The sequence below is a fragment of the Sorex fumeus genome, unplaced genomic scaffold (genome assembly GCF_029834395.1).
Source record: "Sorex fumeus unplaced genomic scaffold, SorFum_2.1 ptg000026l, whole genome shotgun sequence".
Classification (NCBI taxonomy): Eukaryota; Metazoa; Chordata; class Mammalia; order Eulipotyphla; family Soricidae; genus Sorex; species Sorex fumeus.
In genome coordinates this window covers 11,191,072-11,212,604 of record NW_026606083.1, presented here as the reverse complement: position 1 = coordinate 11,212,604, position 21,533 = coordinate 11,191,072, and the positions used below count along the sequence as shown (strand labels likewise).

General features: G+C 55.6%; 2 protein-coding genes across 3 annotated transcripts in view; one reads left to right on the top strand and one right to left on the bottom strand.

Moving 5' to 3' along the window:
• The first annotated feature begins 2 nt into the window (after positions 1-2).
• Positions 3-18,606, top strand: NUDT5 (nudix hydrolase 5). Its single transcript, XM_056114685.1, has 10 exons — positions 3-112; positions 7,438-7,541; positions 9,343-9,410; positions 12,949-12,998; positions 14,026-14,133; positions 14,662-14,757; positions 15,280-15,381; positions 16,907-16,915; positions 17,021-17,074; positions 18,461-18,606. Exons 2-10 carry the CDS (start codon positions 7,482-7,484, stop codon positions 18,568-18,570), a joined length of 657 nt encoding a protein of 218 aa, XP_055970660.1. The 5' UTR covers positions 3-112; positions 7,438-7,481; the 3' UTR covers positions 18,571-18,606.
• Positions 18,607-20,350: 1,744 nt separating this feature from the next.
• Positions 20,351-21,533, bottom strand: part of SEC61A2 (SEC61 translocon subunit alpha 2) — a 257,743-nt gene continuing 256,560 nt past the window's right edge. Inside the window, exon 12 of one of the 2 annotated variants that reach the window (XM_056114701.1) lies at positions 20,351-20,676. In XM_056114701.1, the coding sequence (XP_055970676.1) occupies positions 20,490-20,676 (187 nt within the window). In that variant the 3' untranslated portion in view covers positions 20,351-20,489. The remainder of the gene's footprint in view (positions 20,677-21,533) is intronic. The other variant, XM_056114702.1, reaches the window with a different exon arrangement.

The following is a 21,533-nucleotide window of genomic DNA, read 5'->3' as shown; positions in this document are numbered from 1 at the left end:
CACAGCTTGCCTCCGCGGGATGCGGCCGCGCGTCCCGCTGTAGCCTCGGCGCCCCGGGAGGTTGCTGCCGCGCGCCCGCCGCGCCGCCCTCCGCCCGCGGGAGCACCTCGGAGTAGGTCCCTGGGAGGGGTCGCGGGGCCCCGGGGAGGCGGGAAGGGGGTGCGCACAGCTGCAGTGGCTGCACTGGGCGCCCGGGCGCGCGTTCCGGGCAGGGGGTAAGCGGGCACGGGTCTGGGAGCGGCTGCGGGGCGCGGGGGAGGGCCCGGCTGGAGGCGCTCTCGGGGCAGCCCCTGTTGCAGGGTCCTGGGGCCAGCGGCTTGGGAGGGTCCCGCGCGCCCCCTTTCCCGCCCCTCGCGCTCCCCCCGGCGCCGGGGGCGACCAGAAGGCGGGATTTGAAGAAAGTTCTTTTTTGGTTTGGGTAAAGGGATGGAAAAAATCACTGCCGACTCGGAGCCTTGCCTCTGCCTCGGGAGACGAGCCTGGCACTTGCGCGGGCCCCTGCTTAGAGTCGGGCGGACTCGGGGCTAGCACCTGCGCGGGGGCTTCTCCGGGGGAGGGGGACCCCCCTCTCTCCGGCATCGAGCCCCCCACGGGAATATGCTCTGCCTTATTGCTTCCTTTTGTCGGAAAATAGCCGGCTAACAGGTTTTTGTCCCGCGCTTTGCTTTGAAAGATACAGTTTCCTAGCAGATGTGAATCGGTTACAATGTTACCCTTGCTGGGGATGGGCTGGGGGGGGGGGGAATACCAGGTGTTGCTTAGGGGCTTCTAACTAAACATCTGCCCTGGAAACCAAGTTGGAACTGAGGGCCTGACTGTGGATGAAACGTTTTCTGTTGAAGATTGGAGTGGGTAGGAATGGAGGAGGACGCTGGAATGAAGGACCTACTCTGGGCGAGGTCGGGGCGTTAAAATCCTAGAAACTGCGGGGTTCGAGAGGCGCCGGATGCTGGTTGAGACGCTGCTCAGCGCGATAGCTTGGCCTGAGAAATAGCTATAGGGCTGAAGGGTAGCGGTTTTGGTTTTTCCGAGGGCCTGTGTTTGATCCTGGGCTCCTCGCTCCCCAATTTGTTACACATTTAACCAGCATCATTAGCCCGGGGCCAAAAGCACCTAGCCCTTGAATGGAGCTGGCTCAATTCCTTTGTTATTTTCTAGCCACCTGGTTTGTCTTGACTCTTTAGCTATGACGTGATAGCTTTGATCCAGGTTCCTTCAGTTTAGTAAAAAGCATTACAGTGAGGAAGAACAGCTTTTTCTCATGTATGGGAAGGAATTGGTGGGGGGCAGTATGTAATTACAGGTTAAATAATGGAAAAAGATTTTTCTTTTAAATACTTAAACAACTAGATTGGTACCTACCAGTTTTCTTCACTTGGAAGTGCTGGGGTGGAGGGGTGGGGGTGCGCAGACCAGATTGTGCTCAGGGAACTGTCCTGCCAGCAATCAAACCCGGATATATGTACACGTGTGCTGCAGCCATACACGTGTGTTGCAGCCGTCTGAACTCAGCTGCCTCTCTTGCTCCCCCTTGCTCTCCTGGAGCTGTCTTGCCGCTAGCTGGAAGTCAAGGAGTTCAGATCTGCATCCTCTTGCGCCCCTTTCTCTTGCCTCAAGCTCTGTTAAGACCATCTCCCAATCAGCTTCTAGCCCCTGAAAGAGCAAGTTTCAGGAATGTGGGATATGTCACTGTGGGCAGGGTATTAAATTTTTCCTTGCCAAGGCTCCCAGCCTTTAGGTCAGATTCTATCTCCGTTTTGTTCCTGTGTGGCTGTAATAAGTAACCTTCTCAAGGGTCACTTGGGGGAGCTCTCCTGCTAAGCCTGAGCTAACAGTTCTGAGTCATCTGTTCAGAATGATGCTCAATCACCTACTAGCATAATTCAGTAAAAGATCGAGTCCCTCCTTGCCCACCTGCCAGCCACACCTAGCATAAATGAAAGAGAACAGTGACTTGCCAGCGTTAACATCTTCCTTGTCTGAGGGTCCTTGTCAGCAAAGAAAAGCAGGATTTGAAACGTGGCACAAGGGAAAAATTGCAAAATTGTCTTGCGTGTGTGTGGTTATAACCAATAAATGATAGATTCCTTAAGATTAATAATTATAACTGTCGTTGTAGGTTCTTTGTTCCTTTTGTTAATTTTATTCACTATTACTGATAATATCTTGGCGTTGGGGTGGCACCTGGCAGTGCTTAGGGCTTATTCCTGGCTCTCTTAGGCTCTCTTGAATAACGGGCATCAAACCCGCCTCGGCCACGGTCAAGGTGAGTGCTTCAAACTCTGTACGCTCCCTCCCGCCCCTCTTGGCTCTGCTGGCTTTTCTGCCTTCACTCGCAGCCAAGACAGACCATCTTGAACCTGCCTGAGCTTAACTTCACCAGCCACACAGTCTGGAAGTTATTCAGGCAGAAACCGGTCACTTTGGATCAATTCCTTTCAGGGTGCGCTACTGGTTCCTCTGTCCGTGTTCTGCTGCCTGTTCCCCGCCTCAGGCTGGAAGCAGGTGCTGTATATGCAGTTCTGAAAGCGGGGCACCCTGGGTTGCCTCACCTTCTCAAGAGCAGGGATTCTGATGGGTCACCTGGGCCTTGGATGCTAATGGCTCAGTGGGACTTTTGAGATTCTCTGTGGAACACTGTGAATCATGGTCCCTGCTTGAGTTTTAATTACATTCTTTATTTTAAGTTTGATTTTTCTCGCTTTGCGACCAAAAACAGCACTTTTAAAATCTGTAAGACACGTAAGGGGCCTGAAGGAGCAGATAAGTGACTTCACGTTGTCTTTTGACTTGGGAGAATGTCCCTGTCCCTGGGAGAGGCGCGGGGCCTTCTGAATTAGATGCACTCCGCCCTCCCTTAGGAAACTGGCGCCCAACCCCTTGTGAGTCACGTCAAGAATGTAGGGGTCGTGGGGGCTGGAGCAATAGCACGGAGGGTAGGGCGTTTGCCTTGCATGCCGCCGACCTGGATTTGATTCCCAGCATCCCACATGGTCCTCCGAGCACCAAGGCTGAGTGCAGAGCCAGGAGTAACCCCTGAGCATCGCCAGGTGTAATCCAAAAAGCAAAAAAAAGAGAATGTGAAGGTTTTGTTTTTAAATATAAATGTGTGACTCCTTTATGGCTTCTTATCAGTAAGTGTCTTGTAGACTTGGCTTGTATCCTAAAGTCTTGGAAAAACGTCTGGGGTGAGAAGGGGTCGCAAGTAGAAATGGCCAAAGAGACCCCGGCCCTGACTTTCTGAGAAGCCAAAGATGGAAAACCTTTTTCGCAGAGAAAATTCAGGATGACTGCGCTCTGCCTTCACTGCTGCTTCTCTTGCCCAGGCCGCGTTCCCAGGTTCAGGGTTGGTGTGTCGAAAAGGAGTTTGGCGTGAACTCACTTTTGACACCACAGTTGGCCTTTGGCTTCACCCGCCCCACTGTTTCGCTGCTGTCTCTCCTGTACCCTGAATGCCACTCGGCTCGAAAGGCCGGTTTCTCTGTCGGGTCTGAGAGTGGAGGGAGCTCTCCTTCTCTGCTGCGTGTCCCTGACAGAAGGGAGCAAACGTGGGGAGGAAGATCCAGGTAGATCAGGCTCCTGATGCGGGCGCAGCGGTGCAGGTGCAGGCAGGCAGCCACTCCCCGCTGAGACCTGGGCTGACCTGTCACGTGGCCACCGCGCCTCTCGGCCTGGGATCCTGCAGACTGCCTGTGAGAACCAAGCACTGTCTCACCCCAGGTGCTTCCAGAGGAATCACTGCCAGGGGTGGGGCCAAGCTCCGGGCAGGACACAGGCTCATGCCAGACCCTGGCTTTGGTGCTCAGCACCATGTGCCACCCACCGCCACCGCATCACCCCATGTGGTTGGGACCGCCAGCTGTCACACCCGCGCCATGGGGCCAAGCATCCTGGAACAAGCTTTTGATTTTGGTTTGTGCTTTCAAGCCACATCCAGCAGTGCTCAGGGTGACTCCCGCCTCTGTGCTCAGGGGTCATTCCTGGTGGGGCTCAGGGGACTATATGGGGTTCTGGGGATCGAACCCAGGTTGGCCACATAAAAGGCAAGCACCCTACCTTTGTCCTATCGCCCTGGCCCCACCAAGGAAAAATCTTCAGAGCAATGGTATTGATAATACTGTATTAAATGAAATCACTTCTGTACAGCAGAAAGGCCCAGTGGAGCATAGTGACGCTCCGGAGACTAGCCCCAAAGCTCAGGGACACTTGCCTACCACTTTCAGGGAGCCAGGGCCTTCGTCAGCTTTTGACAACAACCCCCGCCCCCCCATGTGATCATGGGTATCACCACGATCATGTCCACCTTCCTGGGGCTTATTTGGTTTAGGGGCCACACCCATGATGCGCAGGGATAATTCCTGACTCAGCTCCCAGGAGTAATTGCTGGCAGTGTCCAGGAAACCTTATGGGCTGCGGGGCCGAACCTGGCTTTGCGATATGCCAGGCAGATGCCCTCCCTGCTGTACTAGCTCCAGCCCCACATACAGTCACCCTTTGAACTGTAAAATCCTGCTTCTTGGGGTTCCTCCTTTAAGAGCTCAGAGGCCCTCCACCTTCCTTCAGCCACAGCTCATCCACTTTCTGTCGGTTGATTTGCCTCTCTGGGACCCCCTGAAGTCACATGGTTCAGCCTGTCCTGCCTTTTGCAGCCTTTCTAGGGCCCACCCATGTGGTGGCATTTCATTGGTCCGTGAAACCGTGTTTGGTTTCTTTCCGAGGATGGATACTCTGTTCCATGGCATGGACTAATGCTCTGCAAGGCTGGGACCTTTGCCCCGTACTGTCCCTCTGTTCTCTGTTAGGCTGTCTTTTGGTTACTGTTTTGTATGAGGTTTATTTTTACATATTTCAAGTGCAAGTTTCCTATGGGGTTATCATTTTTGCCCATTTTGTGAGTTTTTTTTGTTTTATTTTCACTCTTCTTGGCAGTATCCTTTGAAGAATAAAGGATACGCTTTTGGTTGGTTTTTTTTTGGGGGGGGGAGGGGTTTGAGGGTGGGACTATTCCAGACTCTGCTCAGGAGACCAGGTGTAGTGCCAGGTACAAGGCACACACTCGCCCCCAAGCACTGGCCCTCCTTAGCGCTCCGACCCCTAAAAGTGTTTCATTCTGCTCAAGTCCAAAATTTTCTTTGGTTGCTGTGCCATAATTTTGTATCTAGAAAATACTGCCTCATCCAAGATCATGAAGATTTGGGGGTTTGGGTTTTTGTTTGGTTGAGTTTGGGGGAGGGGTGCTACTCAGCAGTATGGGGGTTGCACCAGAGTCTTTGTGACCCAGGGGCCTCCCACTACAGAGATGCTTCCAGCCCCTTGACCTTTCTCCAGCACAGGATCAGGAAGGTTAGTTTTACACCTGGTCTCTGAGCCATTAGGGGGTGGTTTCTTTACACACAGTGTAACGTAGAGGCTCAGCATCCTTCCTGTGCCTGTGTGTCTGGTTCCATTTGAGGAGGGACTGTCCTCGCCCCTCCCATGCACACCCGTTGAGTTGCCCGGGCGCTCTCAGGAAAGGCAGTTGATCGTTGATCTTCTGCTTTGATGGAAATCAGGAAGCATGCGTCTTTCAACTGTGTGCCAAGATAGTTTTGAAATTGAGTTTTTAACTCCCTTAATCACATAATGACAAGCAGATGGGGCATATTCTTGAGAACCAGCCGCAGCAGGCCCAGGCTCGCCTGCTTCTCAGCACGGAGTGGTCTGCCTGGAGTTCGTCCTTCACCACACCCAGAGTTTCGCGCCCTGTGACATGAGCAGTCATTTTTTGGGTTTTGTGTGTGTGTGTGTGTGTGACCAGTGTCAAGAGTCGGGCTGTGGAAAGAGAAGTGTGTGTTGGGCCAGAGACTGCCCAGTGGGCTGAGCGCGTGCAGTCTCTGCACAGGGTCCCGGTTCCGTCCCAGGCTCCATGGTCCCCTGAGAGCTGTCGGGAGGACCCCCAAGAACAGCCAGGCGCGACTCAAGACACCAGAAGAGTAAAACCAAGTGTCCAGGAGGTAGGACACTTGGTAGAAAGTGGGAAAGATTTCCTCCCCAGTAGGAGATAGGAGTCCGGGCAGAGTTGGGGGATAGAAACAGTACACCTGATAGAAACAGTACACCTGGGAATGCTGAGGGATGCCTTGCCGTGGAGGGCTGGGAAGGGGAGAGTCACAGCTCTTGAAGGGCACCAGAATCAGAGCTTCCCTTGGTTTAGGCGTGGCAGATCAGCGTCATTCTAGGAGAAACGGGGGCTGGGCTGGGAACTGCCTCCAAATTTCTAAAAGAACCTTCTTTTCAGCCTATAATTCCAGACACAGCCATACCGTCAGTCAGCTTTGCAGGTAGAAAAGCTGTTTGTAGACCACGCAGGTTCCACCAATGAAGGAATCTCCCCAGCTAGAGGAAATGGATTGTAGCCGTTAGCCTGGGAGTCCACGCCCTCCCTCACACCTCCCTCACAGTATTATCAATACCGTTGGCTGTGTGGTGTTACCTCACACGCAGCCAAACGGGGGCCATCGGGCTCCAACTTCAGACAGTGGGTTTCCTTAGGACACATGCAGAGGTCCCGAAGGTATGGGACCAGGACGAGAAGCTGGACCAACACTGGGCTCTGACCTAAGGGAAGCCTCTCAAGGAAGGCAGTAGGGACCTGAGGTGATTGTGTTAAGCAGTCATCCAGGGAAGGGAAGACAGGGACTGGGCGGTTTCACGCACAATGTGTAAACAAAACTGAACTGACACAGCTCAGCCAAAGGAACTTTGAGACTGAGAAAACACTGGTGGTGGTGAGGATGGGAGGGGACGGGGCCCACTGGGGCTTCCTCACAGGGAGGACTGGAACAGTGCACCCCACGCTTAGTGTCGACCAGTGGCAAATCTATACGCTCATTTGGAAAGAAAGTTTTAGGTTTTATGAGATTAACGAGTGTTAAAAAGAGGGGTCTGAGAAAGCTTCTGGGGGGAGGGGGTTGGAGATTGGACATAGCTGAGCAGTGGTCCCAAGAGGTCTAGATCCTTCCAGCACCTTCCAGCACCTTCCAGCTCTCTGCCAGGAAAGGCCTTAAGGTTTGGCTCCAGACACCTGGTCACATTTCCCAGGGGTGGAGGGAGTGGCTGGGCCCCTCGGGCAGGCAGCTCCTTCCTGCACGCACTTGCCGACCTCGTCCTGACTTTCCACGGCCGACCCAGGTCTTCCCACGACAGAGTTTCAGTAACACATAGGTTTTGTGGGGTCTTCTTGATTAGGGGGTCACATCCGACAGTGCTGAGGCTCTCCTGGCCCTGGCTGGGGAGTCGCCCCTGGTGTTGCCGCAGGGATCAAGCCATTTCCTGCCCTCAGCAGCAGCTGGTTGGCTCTGGGGCCCCTCGTTTGCCATTTAATTGCTTTTCCCTGTGGCTGTGGACGAACACTCGGCCTGCTGAACGTTCTCACAGATGTCGCTCGTTCTCTTGCAGTGCGATCTTCTCTCACCTGAGAAACGAGGCCAACTGGTTTGAAAATGGAAAACCAGGAAACGATTTCTTCGCAGAACTCCAGACAGACTATTATTTCCGAGGAGGTAAAGCTTCCCCCCTCCCCCCCCCCGCCCCCTTCTCACATCGAGTCCTGAAGAAGTGCCCAGGTGTGTTGGTTCAAAGGCCGTTTCTTAGTTAAAGTCAGTATGGGGTGGGGTCGGAAAGAGGGGACAGGGGTTAAGATGCTTTCCTTGTATGGCCTGGCCCTGGTTGGAATCCCTCTGAACCGCACAGGGATGGGGAAGAAGCCCTGGGCACTGCCAGGTGTGACCCGAACCCCACATATCCCTTCCCTACAGATGACAGTAATGAGCATTGTCATTGCTCCCTTTTTGGGATCAGAAGCATTTTTTTTTAAGTGTTGTTTTGGGTTTGGTGTGTCACACCTGACTGTGCTCAGGGCTTATCACCTGACTCCAAACTCAAGGATTACTCCTGGCAGCACCAAAGGAACAATACAGGATGCCGGCGATCGAACCCGGGCCAGTCCCGGGCAAGGCTAGCGCCCTCCCCGCTGTCCTTTGGCTCTGGCTCCTAGAGTGACCCCCCTTCACTATACGCGTTAGGGACGCAGATGGTTTTAGTCACAACCACTTCTATTCACGTGAGAACCTTCCCCAGTGGAAGAATGAGCCACGCACGAGCCTTCGGGTTGAGTCATTTCCACCGTGGGCTTCCCATCCCGCCACTGCCGTCCCAGCCTGGGTGTTCAAGAACAGTTGCAGCCATGTTGTCAGTTTTCAACAAACAGTGCGTCTGCGACTCCAGGTAGCTACCGAGCAGAGTCTTCCCGAAGGAACCGTCACCTTGACTCCATCTCAGACCATGCAGCCTGGCACTCTGGTCTCGCCCTGTGCTGCCAGGGGTCCCGGGGTCAGCAGCCTGTGAGGAAGTGCCTTAGCCCTGTCCTCTCCAGCCTGCCTCTGTGGGGACACAGAGAAACGGCTGTCGGATTTAAGGCCTATTCCATGCTGGTGGGACAGACAGGGGCATTATTCAGATGTGCTGCTGCCAGGGAGTGGAAGGGAGGCTAGTGAGAGCAGACTTGCCCAGGGACACAGTGTGACTCAGTCTCAGTTCCGAGGAGCGCCCGGGTGGCTTAGCCCTGCCTCAGTTCAGAGAAGCGCCCCTCGTGACTTTGCCCTGCCTCAAGTTCCGAGGACGACCAGGGTGGCTTAGCTCTGCCTCAGTTCAGAGAAGCGCCCAGGTGGCTTAGTCCTGCCTCAGTTCTAAGGAGTGCCCTGGTGGCTCAGCTCTGCCTCAGTTCTGAGAAGTGCCCTGAGTCGCTTAGTCCTGCCTCAGTTCAGAGTAGTGTCCCAGGTGGCTTAGCCCGGTCTCAGTTTAAGACAAGCACCTTGAGTAGCTTAGTCCTGCCCCGCAGATGGGTAGGAAACCTGGGGGTGCCGGAGTCCCCCTTTAGCCCTCCTGCAGGCCTTGTCAGTAAGATACCATTGAACTGTCCATGAGCTCAGCATGCCTGTGACTGGTGCTCGCTCAGAAGCCAGCACCGAGCAACTCCCCCAACCTACATGCTCTCCTCCCTACACGCCGCGTCCTATCCACTCCCTTCCCTGATCTATACTGTCTTGGGGCTCTACCTCTAGGATTCCCTCCTAAATGCCCCAGCTGAAAACATTGTGTTTCCTGCTTAGAATTGAAAGTGCATGTGCGCGCACACACACACACACACACACAAATACGCACATGCACACATACCTATGCACATGGGCACACACACACACGAGCTAGGGAGAGCTGCGTGGAGTCTTCATGGGCATGCAGACACCTGCACAAACAGCTGCTGGGTTTGAGAGGTGCCAGATTAACTGTCTGATCTCCTTTTAGTTGATTTCAGAAGGAAAATGGGTCAAACTTGAAAAAACAACTTACATGGATCCTACCGGTAAAATAAGGTAAACTTCTTTCACCTTTTGTAAAGTGCTTGGTTCGGGGTTCTCTGCGTCTCTGGGCTTTGGCAGAAACTTTACGACTTTCCTCGTTGTAATTTTCCCCTATTTCCAGGCCGCCTCTCTTCATTGTAAACTCATTTTAAATAATTTGGGTGTTTTCCCATTATCAGTGTTTTGTATGTCTAATTATGCCAAGGTGGAATTAATCTCTTAAATGTAGAAGACAATAAGCAATCAGGATTCTAATGTCACACCATCTGGCCTCAGCAGATTCGTGTAGACAGAGAATTTGCTCTGAACCTAACTTGGTTGATAAAGCAGAAAAGCTATTGGTACTGGTTGCATACTTCTAAACTACTTTTAATCTGTTTTAAATTTATTAGAGAGAGGGAGGCATCCAGTAGGGGACGTGTCACTCCCTACAGGACTTGGCCCAGAGGCCCATGGAGGGCGGTGTGAGGGCCAAACTGGGAGCCTTGCTCCAACCAAGCATTAACTGCACCCTCTGAGGAGCTCCCCAGCACCTAGTTTTTCATCTTTAAATTAGGGGAATTCCAGAGAACATTACTGGGTTTGAGGGAAACTTGGGTTTTATTTGCTTCTACTTTGCACATGGAAATGTTAATTGGGAAAAATGCGGTAAGGTAGTTCACAGTCTGTACCAGTAGCCCGCCATATGCACACACACAGAACCACCAAACATGGAGGTATTAGACCCTTTGTCCTCATGACCCCACTCTGAGCTCTGTGCTAAGGTGACTCTCCCTTACTTTCACATTTATATATGGAAATTGTTCATCAGAATTTAAAGTGAAAAACTTGAAAACAACCTGAGCATCTTAGAAACAGGAAGTGCTGCATGTATTCACCTGGTAAAATCCACAACAGCCGCCTGCAAAGCAGATTGTGGAGACGAGCTAGCAATGTGGGAAAAGTATGCAAGTTGATAAGCAAATAGAAAATTGCATTACGCCATTTAAATGGAATTATCAGCAAAAACTAGAAAGAAAACTAGCAACAGAGTAACGGCAGCTGTGTGATTGTCTTTTTTTTTTCTCTTCTAAAATTTCCGTTTAGTTTTTTTATAACCAGGAAAAAAAAGCGTTAAGATAAATTACTTATCTTTGAAAATTTTTTTTAAGGCAGATTGAGACAATCTGAGAACATCACTAAATGTAGTGTCTAGATTACCTTATAGACACTGATTCTTATAAAAGTTCCATTTGTCAATATTGAAGTGATAGTAGAGCAGGCAGGGTGCTGGCCTTGCATGTGGCTAACTGGGAATCAATCCCTGGCACCCCTTAGGGTCCCCCAAGCAGTACCCTGAGTGATCCCTGAGTCCCCCCGGGTGTAGCCCAAACTGGTAGAGGTTCCTGTGATGGGGGAGGGGGGCAGAGGATTTGGGAGACACATCTGTCCTCGGCACAACCAGCCTCTGATGAACTCCACTCCCCCGGAACGACGGGTGATACAGTGGGTTAAAGACATCAGGAAGGGGCTGGAGCAATAGCACCAGTGGGTAGAGCGTTTGCTTGCACGCAGCCAACCTGGGTTCGATTCCCAGCATCCCATATGGTCTCCCGAGCACCGCCTGGAGTAATTCCTGAGTGCATCACCGGGTATGACCCAAAAAGGAAAAAAAAAAAAAGACATCAGGGAGACACAGAGAAGGTGTGTCAGAGGAGTCCTGGGCTGCCGTCAGGCGTCCTCTGCCCATGCGGGTCTAGACAGAGACGGAGGGGCCTGAGGGGCCCGTCCCTGAGAGTTGTTGGATTCAGTGACTCAGCACCGGCTTCCCTCACACCCTTGCGCCTCCCACCCTTCCTGCCTCGGGACCTAGCGCCAGAGTCACGTGGGGTTTGGGGTTGTTCAGTCTCGGGTCCTGCCACAGCGCCAGGATTCTGGGTGTCCGTCCCTGTGTCAGTTCCCCTCTTCCCGAGAGGTCAGGCATGGGGGGTGGTGGTGGCAGGCAGCGCTGCCCTTTCCAGCTGGGCTTCACCCAGTATTTGGTCCATCACCGACAGGGCACAGCAGCAACGAGAGTTCTCAGATTCAAAGGCGTGGAAACGGGCTGTCCCCGGGCACCTTCATTGACATTGTCACCTCCGGTCCCCTTCCACTTTGAGCTGGCTGAAAGGGGCGAGGAAGGCGAAGGCAGCCTTCCCCTCTCTGGTCGCGCTGGCTGCAGTGAGGAGAGGCTCGATGCCGTCACAGCGGGCCTGGGTTTAGCCGGCCTCCAGTCAAGGCTGCAGGGGTCGGCTGAGGTGACGGAAGGGAGGGTCCGCTTGAGCTGGGGTTTCTCACAGAGCCCCGGTTTCTCACAGAACCCGTGTTTCTCACAGCGCCAGTGTTCCTCACAGAGCTAGGGTTCTCACAGACCCGGTGTTTCTCACAGAGCCGGGGTTTCTCACATGGCTGAGGTTCTCACAGACCCGGTATTTCTCACAGAGCGTCGATGCTGCGCGGCCCGCAGGCCTTGTGACTGCTGACTTCCTGGGAACTCTGGAATCCTGAGCCCCTGTCTCTTGTTTCCTTGTTCCTAGCCCATGGGGGATGGGACCCCTGTCCCTCTCCACCACTGTCTCCTTCAGCGTCGCTCGGGACTCCCCTGTTGAGGCGGCAGAGAGCCTGTGCAGAGGTGCCGAGTTCGGTGGCCTGTCGCTGACTGACTGACTGTGGCTGCTTGGGTTCTGCTACTAACAGGAATGTTGGGGCGCTGGGGGTCGCCACAGAACCTGTGGCCGTCGCGGGTGGCTGGGTGCGGTGATGAAGGACCTGCTGTGGAGCAGGGGCCGAGCCCGGAGACTCAAACATGCCACACGCTTGCCCCGCCACCGCGCCACTCCCCCGGCCACAGCGTCCGTGTTCTGGGGCCGCACCTGGCCGTTCTCTGTGGCTAAGTAGCTCAGTGCTGCAGAGTGACCCCTGGCCGAGCTTGAGGCCATGTTGTGCGGGGACTGTGGCAGAGCCTCATACAGCACCTGTCCTCGTTCCTATCTCGCTCTGGCCCACACAGAGGTCTGGTGTTTGTTAATTTATAAGTATATTAAACGTTGGGGGGGGGGGACTTTATTAATTTTTAAATAGAAACTTGCTGGGTTCCTAGTGACAGAGTTCCTTGAGCCCCACGCCCGCACCCCGGTTCCCGTCTCTCCCCTGTCACCCAATGGGCCCGATACCCCCACGGCCCCATGCCTGTGGCTCCCATGAAGGAGAAGCCAAGCAGAGCGCTGGGCAGAGCGTAGCCGTTTCTCCTCCCTCGCTTACATGCAGGCCGGGTCATTCCGCGGCCAGTAACCCGCCGGCCACCTCTAGGGCATCTCAGGTGAGGGGCGGGAAACTGCCCCGGCCGGCCTGTGGGCTTGATGCGACTGGGCAGGGTGTCCCCGAGGCCTGGCTCCCTGGGGTCCTTTTCGGAACCCCGGGCTGGCCCTCTGGGCTTTGTCCCCATCTGCACGCTTGGTGTGTGTGAAGGTGGGGCTGCGCGCGGGACCCCGCGACTCTGCCTCGCTGATGACTGTCTTCTCCGCCTGCACAGAACCTGGGAGACTGTGAAGCGAACCACTCGGAAAGGACAGTCGGCTGACGGTAGGTGGCCCCGGCTCGGGGCAGCGATGGGCTCTTAACTCCCACCCGACCTCCTCTGCTGGCTGCGAGACTGAGTCAAGCTTCCTCACTCACTCGGGTCCTGCCAAGTGTCTCTGAAGGGATGCGGTAGTGATGCTCTACCGCCGATCACAGATCACGTGGCCTGAAGCCACGTGCTGCGTGCCCAGGAAGGTTCTGACTTCCAGAAGCCCTTTTCATTTCGAACAAAGGACCTCCAGCCGCTCCTTGGGGACGGGGCTCCTTGGGAGGGGGGGCTTGGCCCCACTTTAAGCTTTGTGCATTGATGGGGAAATGGATCAGGAGAAAACTGTCCGCTGGGTTAGCTTCCCTGAGAACCGCTCTGCCCAGAGGTGGGGCAGTGGGCCATGCTTCCCCCCTTCCGCTCTCTGTTTCGTTGCCCCTTTTCCCCAGAATTGGACCTTGTAGGTGCCGCGCCTGCACCTTCTTACTTCTGGGGGATGTTGCATTTGGTTTCCAGGCCAAGAACTGGGGGCAAAGGGTCTTTATTCTTAAACAGCTTATCGGTCTCTCGCGAGAGCAAACCGTCAATTGGTTGCTTTGAGGACACGGAGGCCAGAGTCACATGGCGTGGGGTCAGTCTGCCCAGAGCCGAAGCATGGTCTATGTGGGGCTCAGTGTCCATCACCCCACGCTAACCATTTAATTCTGGTTCCGCTTGGCGCTCAGGGACTACTCCTGACTCTGTGCTCAGGATTATTCCTGGTGGGGTTGGGGGACGGATGCGGTACAGGGGTTGAGCCGGGCTGGCCATCCCTAGCCGCTGTGATTTGCCTTTAAGGCAGTTGTGGGCAGTGTGTATATAGAGGAAGAGCAGTATTACCAGCTGGCTGTTCTCAAGTTGCTGCCTTCGGTAAGAGCAGCTCCAACACCAAGTGCTGGCAGTGTGACTTACGTTCTCCATGTCAGCACACGGCAGACAGTGGCCTGGATGGGGGCGGCACGTCCAGGCCCTCAGCCGGGGTCCTCGTCCTCTCTCCCCGCACAGGCGTGTCCATCATCCCGGTGCTGCAGCGGACCCTGCATTACGAGTGTATCGTGTTGGTGAAGCAGTTCCGCCCGCCCATGGGAGGCTACTGCCTGGAGTTCCCCGCAGGTGTGTGAGACCCGGGGTAGGAGGTGATCCCTGTAGGGGGGCTGAGCCCGTGCTGCTCCCTGTGGCTCTCCTGCCATAGCGGCCACCAGGCACCACCCCAGACCTGGGGTGACCCCACCCACCCGCCTCAGTGCCTAGCGGGGGGGCTCCCAGCTTCGGGACGGGGTCTGGCTTCACTGTCACTAAGTGTTTCCCACAGCCTGACCACAGCAAGACGCTCCCCGAGTCTGCTTGGTCTCCCCGGGAGAGGGAGTGCCCTGCCAAGTGCCTGCATGCTGAGATCTCACTTTCAGGGGGTTTCTGTTGGGACTTTCTTGGGAAGCGGAGGGGGTCTGGGGCCACACCTGGCAGTGCTCAGGGCACCGTGCATTGCGTTTTTACTCCTCTCCAAGAGGCTCCGTCCTCCCCGTCACAGCAGCCACTCCTTCCTCCCCTCCCTTGGGGGCTGCCCTGGGGAGGGGTTGCCGCTGCCCCTCACACGGGACTCATCACAGTGCCCGCCCCCAACCCCCACCCGGGTCCTTCCAGGCCTCATAGATGGTGACGAAAGCCCAGAAGCAGCTGCTCTGCGGGAGCTGGAGGAGGAAACGGGCTACAAAGGGGACATCGCCGAATGCTCTCCAGGTTGGTGTCACTGCCCGGGGCAGGGGCCTGCCACACTGTTGCATGCTCTGGGGGTCACCGCAGCTTTGGGGGCTCCATGGGTTCTTACAGGGCCGATGTCCCTCTCCCATGACCAGAGACTGAGCTTGGGGGGCCAGAGCTGTGGTCCAGTGGGAAGGGGGTTTGGCCACACCCGGCGGCACTCAGGTCTTCCTCCTGGCTCCGCACTCAGGGGTCACTCCAGAGGCCCTTTGGGGTTTCGGGAATGGAAGCCGAGTTGGCATGTGCAGGCGAGGGCCCTCCGTGTTGCCATCTTTTAACTGGAAGAGAGTTTACTCACCCCGAGGAAAGTCTTCACTTTGGAGATGTTTTTGCTTCTCAGTGGTCATTTCTCCCTCATGACCCGAGTGGCAGCCTCGCGAGGTCGGGCCGTCCTCCCTTGGCATGTCTGGGCAATGCGGGAGTGGCTGGGCAGCACCAGCTGTGCCACTGCCCGCTCCGCTGGGGCTGCAGGCAGCGAGGTGACTGTCGGCCTCCCCGTAGCCGTGTGTCTGGACCCGGGCCTATCCAACTGCACCACACACATCGTCACAGTCACCATCAACGGGGACGACGCAGCCAACGTCAGGCCGAAGCCAAAGCCGGGTGAGTGGCTGGCATGGGTGGAGGGGAGGGCCTGTCCAACGGCCTCTCCCACTGCCTACGTACTCAAACTAGCCCGACTGAAATAGCGCATAGCGAGAAGCGGGCACTCCCTTCCTCCTCCTCACACAGGCTGGAGGAGTGGTCTCAGGCTGCGGCCATCTGTGTCTGTGTCTGGGGCAGAGCCGGCAGTGACCCCAGGCATTGCTCAGAGATCGTGCTGGGGACTTGAGCCATGACTGACCACATCCCAGTGCAAAGCAGATGCCCCAATCGTTGCAGCTGCCCTCACCCCTGCACTCTCTCCCCAGCCCGCAGCTCTGGGCATTACTACAGGCCAGTAGCTTGTCAGTTTTCCAGTCGCTTCATATTCGGACTTTCCTGTGTGGCCTTGAAGAGCTTTGCTCTGCAGGTCTGGATTCTGGCGCTTCAATGCCTCTTCCAATTCCATGGCCTCGCACCAGAGCCCGGCACACAGTGAAGCCCAGGCAGAGAACCCCAGACATGCCAGTGAGCCCCGGGCAAGGACACCCCCAGACATGCATGTCCCAGTGAGCCCCAGGCAGACACCCCCAAACTCGCATGCCACAGTGAGCCCTAGGCAGACACCCCCAAACAAGCATGCCACAGCAGGCCCCAGGCAGACACCCCCAAACACGCATGCCACTGAGCCCCAGGCAGACACCCCCAGACATGCATGTCCCAGTGAGCCCCAGGCAGACACCCCCCAAACTCGCATGCCACAGTGAGCCCTATGCAGACACCCCCAAACACATGACACAGCAAGCCCTATGCAGACAGGCAGGCAGACACCCCCAAACACGCATCCCACAGCGAGCTTTATGCAGACACCCCCAAACACATGACACAGCAAGCCCTATGCAGAGACCCCCAAACACATGCCACAGTGAGCCCCAGGCAGACACCCCCAAACACGCATGCCACAGTGGGCCCCAGGCAGAGCCCAAATCTGCGCATTTAGTTGTTCTCAAGGTTCCATCATTCCGCTGCAGCCAGTCGCAGTGTCCCATTTGCAAGCTAGCAAACGTTCATGGTCCAGGCTGTGGGAGATGCTCTGTGCATCCTTCCTGCTGGGACTGAAGGCAGGGCTTGTTGGCTGGCGCCAGGGGCCTGGCGGATGCGGCTGGGGAGCCCTGCTCCTGAGAATGCGCCTAATCCTGGACAGTGGGACTCTTGGGGGATGCGGCTGTGCACCCCTGACTCTCTACGGAGTAATCTGCTGTCCTCGGGAATATGGGGTGCCCAGATCGAACCTGGGTCTACTGTATGCAGAGCAAGCCCCTCCTTGCTGTCTTCTCTCTCCAGTCCCAGAAATGGGACTTTCAGAGCAGTGAAGGTGCTAAGCCCAGGCCTGTTTAAACTTGCTGTACTGTGCTGCCGTTTCGCCATCAGGCCGAACAGGGACCTGGCAGAATATTGGACCGCGCGTATGATTAAATAGCCGGGCAGTGCGGCCTTCTCTGTTGCCAGAGGCCTTACTAACACCAGCCCTTCTGTTTTTCCGCAGGAGATGGAGGTGCGTGACTCAGCCAGCTCCATGCCCCGCGGGGGAGCGGTAATGGTCTGCCCGGGTGCGGGGTTCTGCCCTAGCTCTCTCCTCACTTGCACTTTCTCGTTGTAGAATTTGTGGAAGTGCTTTCTTTACCAAAGAATGACCTGATGCAGAGACTCACCGGTGAGTGGATGCTAATGAGGTCCCCCACCCTCCCATCTGTGGGCTCCATAGATAATCCATGTCTGGGTTTTTCCTCACGGGTCAGCGACCTGGACACTGCAGTTGGCCGAGGGCAGCCATCCCTTCTGGGGCGTGATGAGTCGGGCAGAATGCTCTGGGGTCAGGACACGTCCTCCTTCAGGCTCCCGCAAGGCCAGTCCAGATTGCATTCTCAGTTCTCACCTGCAAACCCGACCGTTCTGCTCCTTCCACCCATTCCTGGGGCCGACTGCCCGTCAGCTGCCTCTCACTGAGCCAGGAGCCGGGTGCTCTGTGTGGGTGCAGGCTCAGAGTGCAGGCCCCCTGCCGCGAGCAGCCCAGATCTGCCTGTGCTCCCTGGGCCATTCCTGGGCAGCTGGAGAATCCAGTGGCCTCCGTCCTGAGACGGCGGGGGCCCAAGATGAAACTGGTCCTGCTGCACACCTACTGGCCGGTGCCTGTGGAAGGGGCTGCTCCCCTGCCAGGCTGGAACCCTTTCCCATGCCTCAAACATGGCCATTCTGGCCATTCCTTCCGTGAGACAGGGGTCCCCATTTCTCTTGCTCGTGTCTGTTGCTTGTGGGCAATCAGCTGTCCAGAGAGTCTGGCTTGCCTTTCAACAAAAACTCTAGCCCGAACAGTGAGAGCACCTGGTCTGAGAGACCGTCGGCAGGTGTTTACTCGGCTTCTGCTGGCCAGCTGTGCAGACGTCAGCATTTTGAACACAATCCTTAGCCTCTCAGCTCTCTTCATAGAACAAGAACAAATGGGACCCGAAAGACAGTAAATCCAGAGGTTGAGGCACCTGCAGTGCACCCCTCCAATACCAGTCCCCACACTGCATGTGGGCCCCCAAGCTGCTGGGTGTGGCCCGGAAACCCAAACATGAGGAAAGGAGCGATATGGAGGAGCCCGTACTGGCTGGCATGTGCCTCAGAGGCAGGTGTGGTTCCCGCCTGCTCCTCTGCATTTAGAGGTGTCCACTCTCCCGCCCACCGGCCAGCCTCCTCCCAATTTAGGAGAGGAAAGGAGCCTGTAGGTACTGGCAGAGGGTGAAGGAACCAGCTTCCCTGGCCCAGTAGGGACAGTCTCATCACTCCCCGCTGACGTAAAAAGGAACGGGATGTGAGCTGTTTACTCCCAGGACAGACTTCCGCCCTGACCGCCTACGAGACTGGACACCCCTCAGGGAGATGCACACAGGCGCCCGAGGGCGTGTTCTATGCCCAGTTCCACCCTCCCAGGCACAGGTGGACTTGAGGGGGGAATGGGGTGGGCAGTAGCTTCCCCTCACAGCCAAAGGGACCCTGAGGGGACGGAACTGCTCCAGGGCCTCCCCATGCCCTTCTGACTCCCTCTGCCCTCCAGCGCTGGTGGCCGAAGAGAAGCTCCTGGTGGACAGCAGAGTCTACGCATACGCCCTGGCCCTGCAGCACGCCCACATGAAGCCCTTCGAGGTGCCCTTCCTCAAATTCTGACCCCTCCCCCTGCAGATATGTATTCCCCCTGTAGATGCAGACCATCTTTTTCATACAATAAAAGCAGCACAGAATGCTTGGGTGTGCGACCTTCAGTCAGGCAGGCCGGGCCTTCCCCACACACTCAGCTGTGGCCAGTGTGTACACATGCAGACATGGACTCTTGACGGGGTCTGGGCTCAGCGGAATTTCCGTGGCTCAAGAAATCGGCTGAATTACAACCAGGCCAGCTGCTTGCTCTCACCCCCAGTGGTCAGCTGTGACACAGCAGAGGCTACTGCTTTGGCATTTTCAACGAAAGCCAAAAGTGCAGAATTCCTACCCCGGGAGGTCTGGGCCCCTCTAATTCAAGCATCTCCTGCCTGAAGTCGGTGTATGTGCAGGACTTAAACTCCAGACAGTCAACACTTGTGCTGAGACATTTACTTTTAGCCCAAGCCTGAACCAACCCTCTCCAGTAAAATGGGGTCTCTGATTCTGAGCAGGAAGGTTTGGGGCCACTGAGAACCCAAGGCACTTCCCTCCTGCTGGTGCACGCTCAAGAATCAAACTCTCAAAAATTCTTCATTCTAAAACCCACTAAGACAGTTTGGGGCATTGCCCTGGTGATAAACTTGGAGCTGGGGGAGAGGGGATGGGTTCTTCGTCCCTCCCCTCCAGACCAGCTAAGGCCCTCAACACCAGGCTTGATGCTGTGTCTCCTGTGTCCCCAGCAGCCAGCCTTCCTGGGAGCCAAGCTTAGCCAGGCCCCTTCGAACATGCTGAGACAGCGCTTGGCTCCCCACCCACCAAAGCTTTGAATGCAAAGAGAATTCAAGGCCCTCCCAGATCAGTTCACTTCTCAGCACGCTCATCTTGTCCCGCTGTATCTGACCTTTGGTTCTTAGATCCCGTCTGGGGTGCTCGGGGCTTTGTGGCACAAGGGGTTGAACCTCCAGCCTGCAGAGCTTGTGCAGCAAAGCCGAGAGACTCCACTGCACTGGCCCCCACCCTCGGGCAGGCCACAGGCAGGTTCTGTAAGGACACAAAGGACCTACACAAACAATCTTAGAATGTTTCGTGTCAGGTTTTATTTTTTCCAACACAACTGAAAGTTTTATTAAATGGAAGTTTATTGTCTACAGTTTACACTCATGTCGCTGCTGTGAAATACAACAGCATACACAGATTCCTGCGTGAATTACTCTCTTGTCCACCCCCGCTGAACTACAGTCGCTGCGTGAGGATTAGAATTTTGCTTCAGGGATTAAGAAGAAAAAAAAAACCGGGGCCTCTAGTGTGTCGACGAGCATTCTCGAGTGGCTGCGGGGCAGGCGGGGGAGCAGTCCCGGGCACGGAGCACGCTGCGTGCGCACCATGAGGAAGCAGGAGAGGAAGGGGCTGAGCCAGGCCTCCCGGGACCCCACCCGACCAGGACTTGGTCTCGCCCATCTGGGCTACGTGGCTGCTTGGAAAAGGGACAACTCAAAGGAGGGGATCGTGGATACTATGAGTTAAAAAAGTATAAAAATTATATCTAAAATATAGATAGAAATGTTCCAGAACTCATGGAATAAGCTCAGGAATACTGGGAGGTGGCGATGGGACGATGTTGATTCTGGAACAGGCTGGGGTGCCGGGTGGCCTGGGCTTGGCACACGTCGGACCTGCGTCCTCGTCCCCAACACTGCGCGCAGCAAGGCGGGGACAGGGGCTCCGTGTCACTGGCCCACAGGGCGTGTCCTTCCCACTCGTGTAAACGTGAGTTTAAGGCAGCCGGTCCTAATGCTGCACACAGGCGCTCGGTGCCCGCCTCGGCAGAGGGCCAGTCAGCAATTCAAAACAAACCGCGGGGAGAAAGGGGAACCAGCATTGTTTGACAAAAACAAACGTGTCAAAATTTTTTTCCCTTTCACGCACACAAAGAGATACCGGAACATTCAGAAAAACAAAGCGCCCATCCCGCCAACTTCTGCCTGTTCCTTAACAAATATCTCGAAGTATTGGTAGATAATGGTGACTGCGAGCAGGATCCCCGTGCCGGAGCCGATGGCGCCCAGGAAGTCAGCCAGCACCGACAGGGCGCCGATGCACAGCCCGCCGAAGGCCGCCGCCGTGGGGATGTACCTGGAAGGCACAGTGGGAGGTGAGGCATGGGCAGCGGCCCGGAGCAGCACATAGGACGGAACAGGCTGGTTCCATCCCAGCACCTCTGGGTATGGCAACCCTGGGGAGTCTGCCCCCTCCCACCACCCTAAAACAAAAATTTAGGTGAACCAGCAAACAAGAAAGGAAATGAATCTTATGGCAGAGAGTCCTCCAGATTCAATATTTTATGTTTTATTTGGGGGCCACACCCAGCACTGCTCAGGGCTTCTTACTCTGGGCTCTGCACTCAGGGATCCTGGTGGGGCTCAGGTGCGGAGGATGAAACCCAGGTGGGCCACACGTGAGGCAAGCGTCATATCCCGGTGTGATCTAGCCCAATACCGCAGCCCAGTGGGTGACTAAGCCCCCTCCTAATTCTCAGAGCCAGAGTCAGGGTCGTGTGTGATTTAGCCCCCTCCTAATGCTCAGGGTTAGGGCCAGGGCCAGGGCCAGGCTCACGTGACCAGACTGATGACTCTCCCACAGCGCCCCCTGCTGGCTGTACATAGCCTAGGAAATGGGATTCTAATTGCGTTTCTGGAAAAAAAGAGATGGGGAGATGGTAGATAAGAGTAGCAGAATGAGGGGACAGAGCCATAAAACAGCAGGTAAGGCACTTGTCTTATATGCAGACCCTGGGTTTGAATCCCAGCACCCACAGTGGTCCCCCCAAGCACCACCAGGCATGATCCCTGATGACGGCCAGGAGTAAGTTCTGAGCACCACCAGGTGTGGCCCAAAAAACGAAAAAAAAAAATGATCCAGAGCACTTGCTGAGAGCAAGAAGTGACACTGCCAAGACACCCAGGCCCACGCGGGGCAGCAGCTTGGGGGGA

Bases quoted from the DNA above. Each gene is read 5' to 3' on its own strand.
- NUDT5 (XM_056114685.1), top strand. From the start codon at position 7,482: ATGGAAAACCAGGAAACGATTTCTTCGCAGAACTCCAGACAGACTATT. The intron at 14,134-14,661 runs GTGTGTGAGACC...GGGTCCTTCCAG, and splicing joins CTGCCTGGAGTTCCCCGCAG to GCCTCATAGATGGTGACGAA. The intron at 17,075-18,460 runs GTGAGTGGATGC...TCTGCCCTCCAG, and splicing joins CCTGATGCAGAGACTCACCG to CGCTGGTGGCCGAAGAGAAG.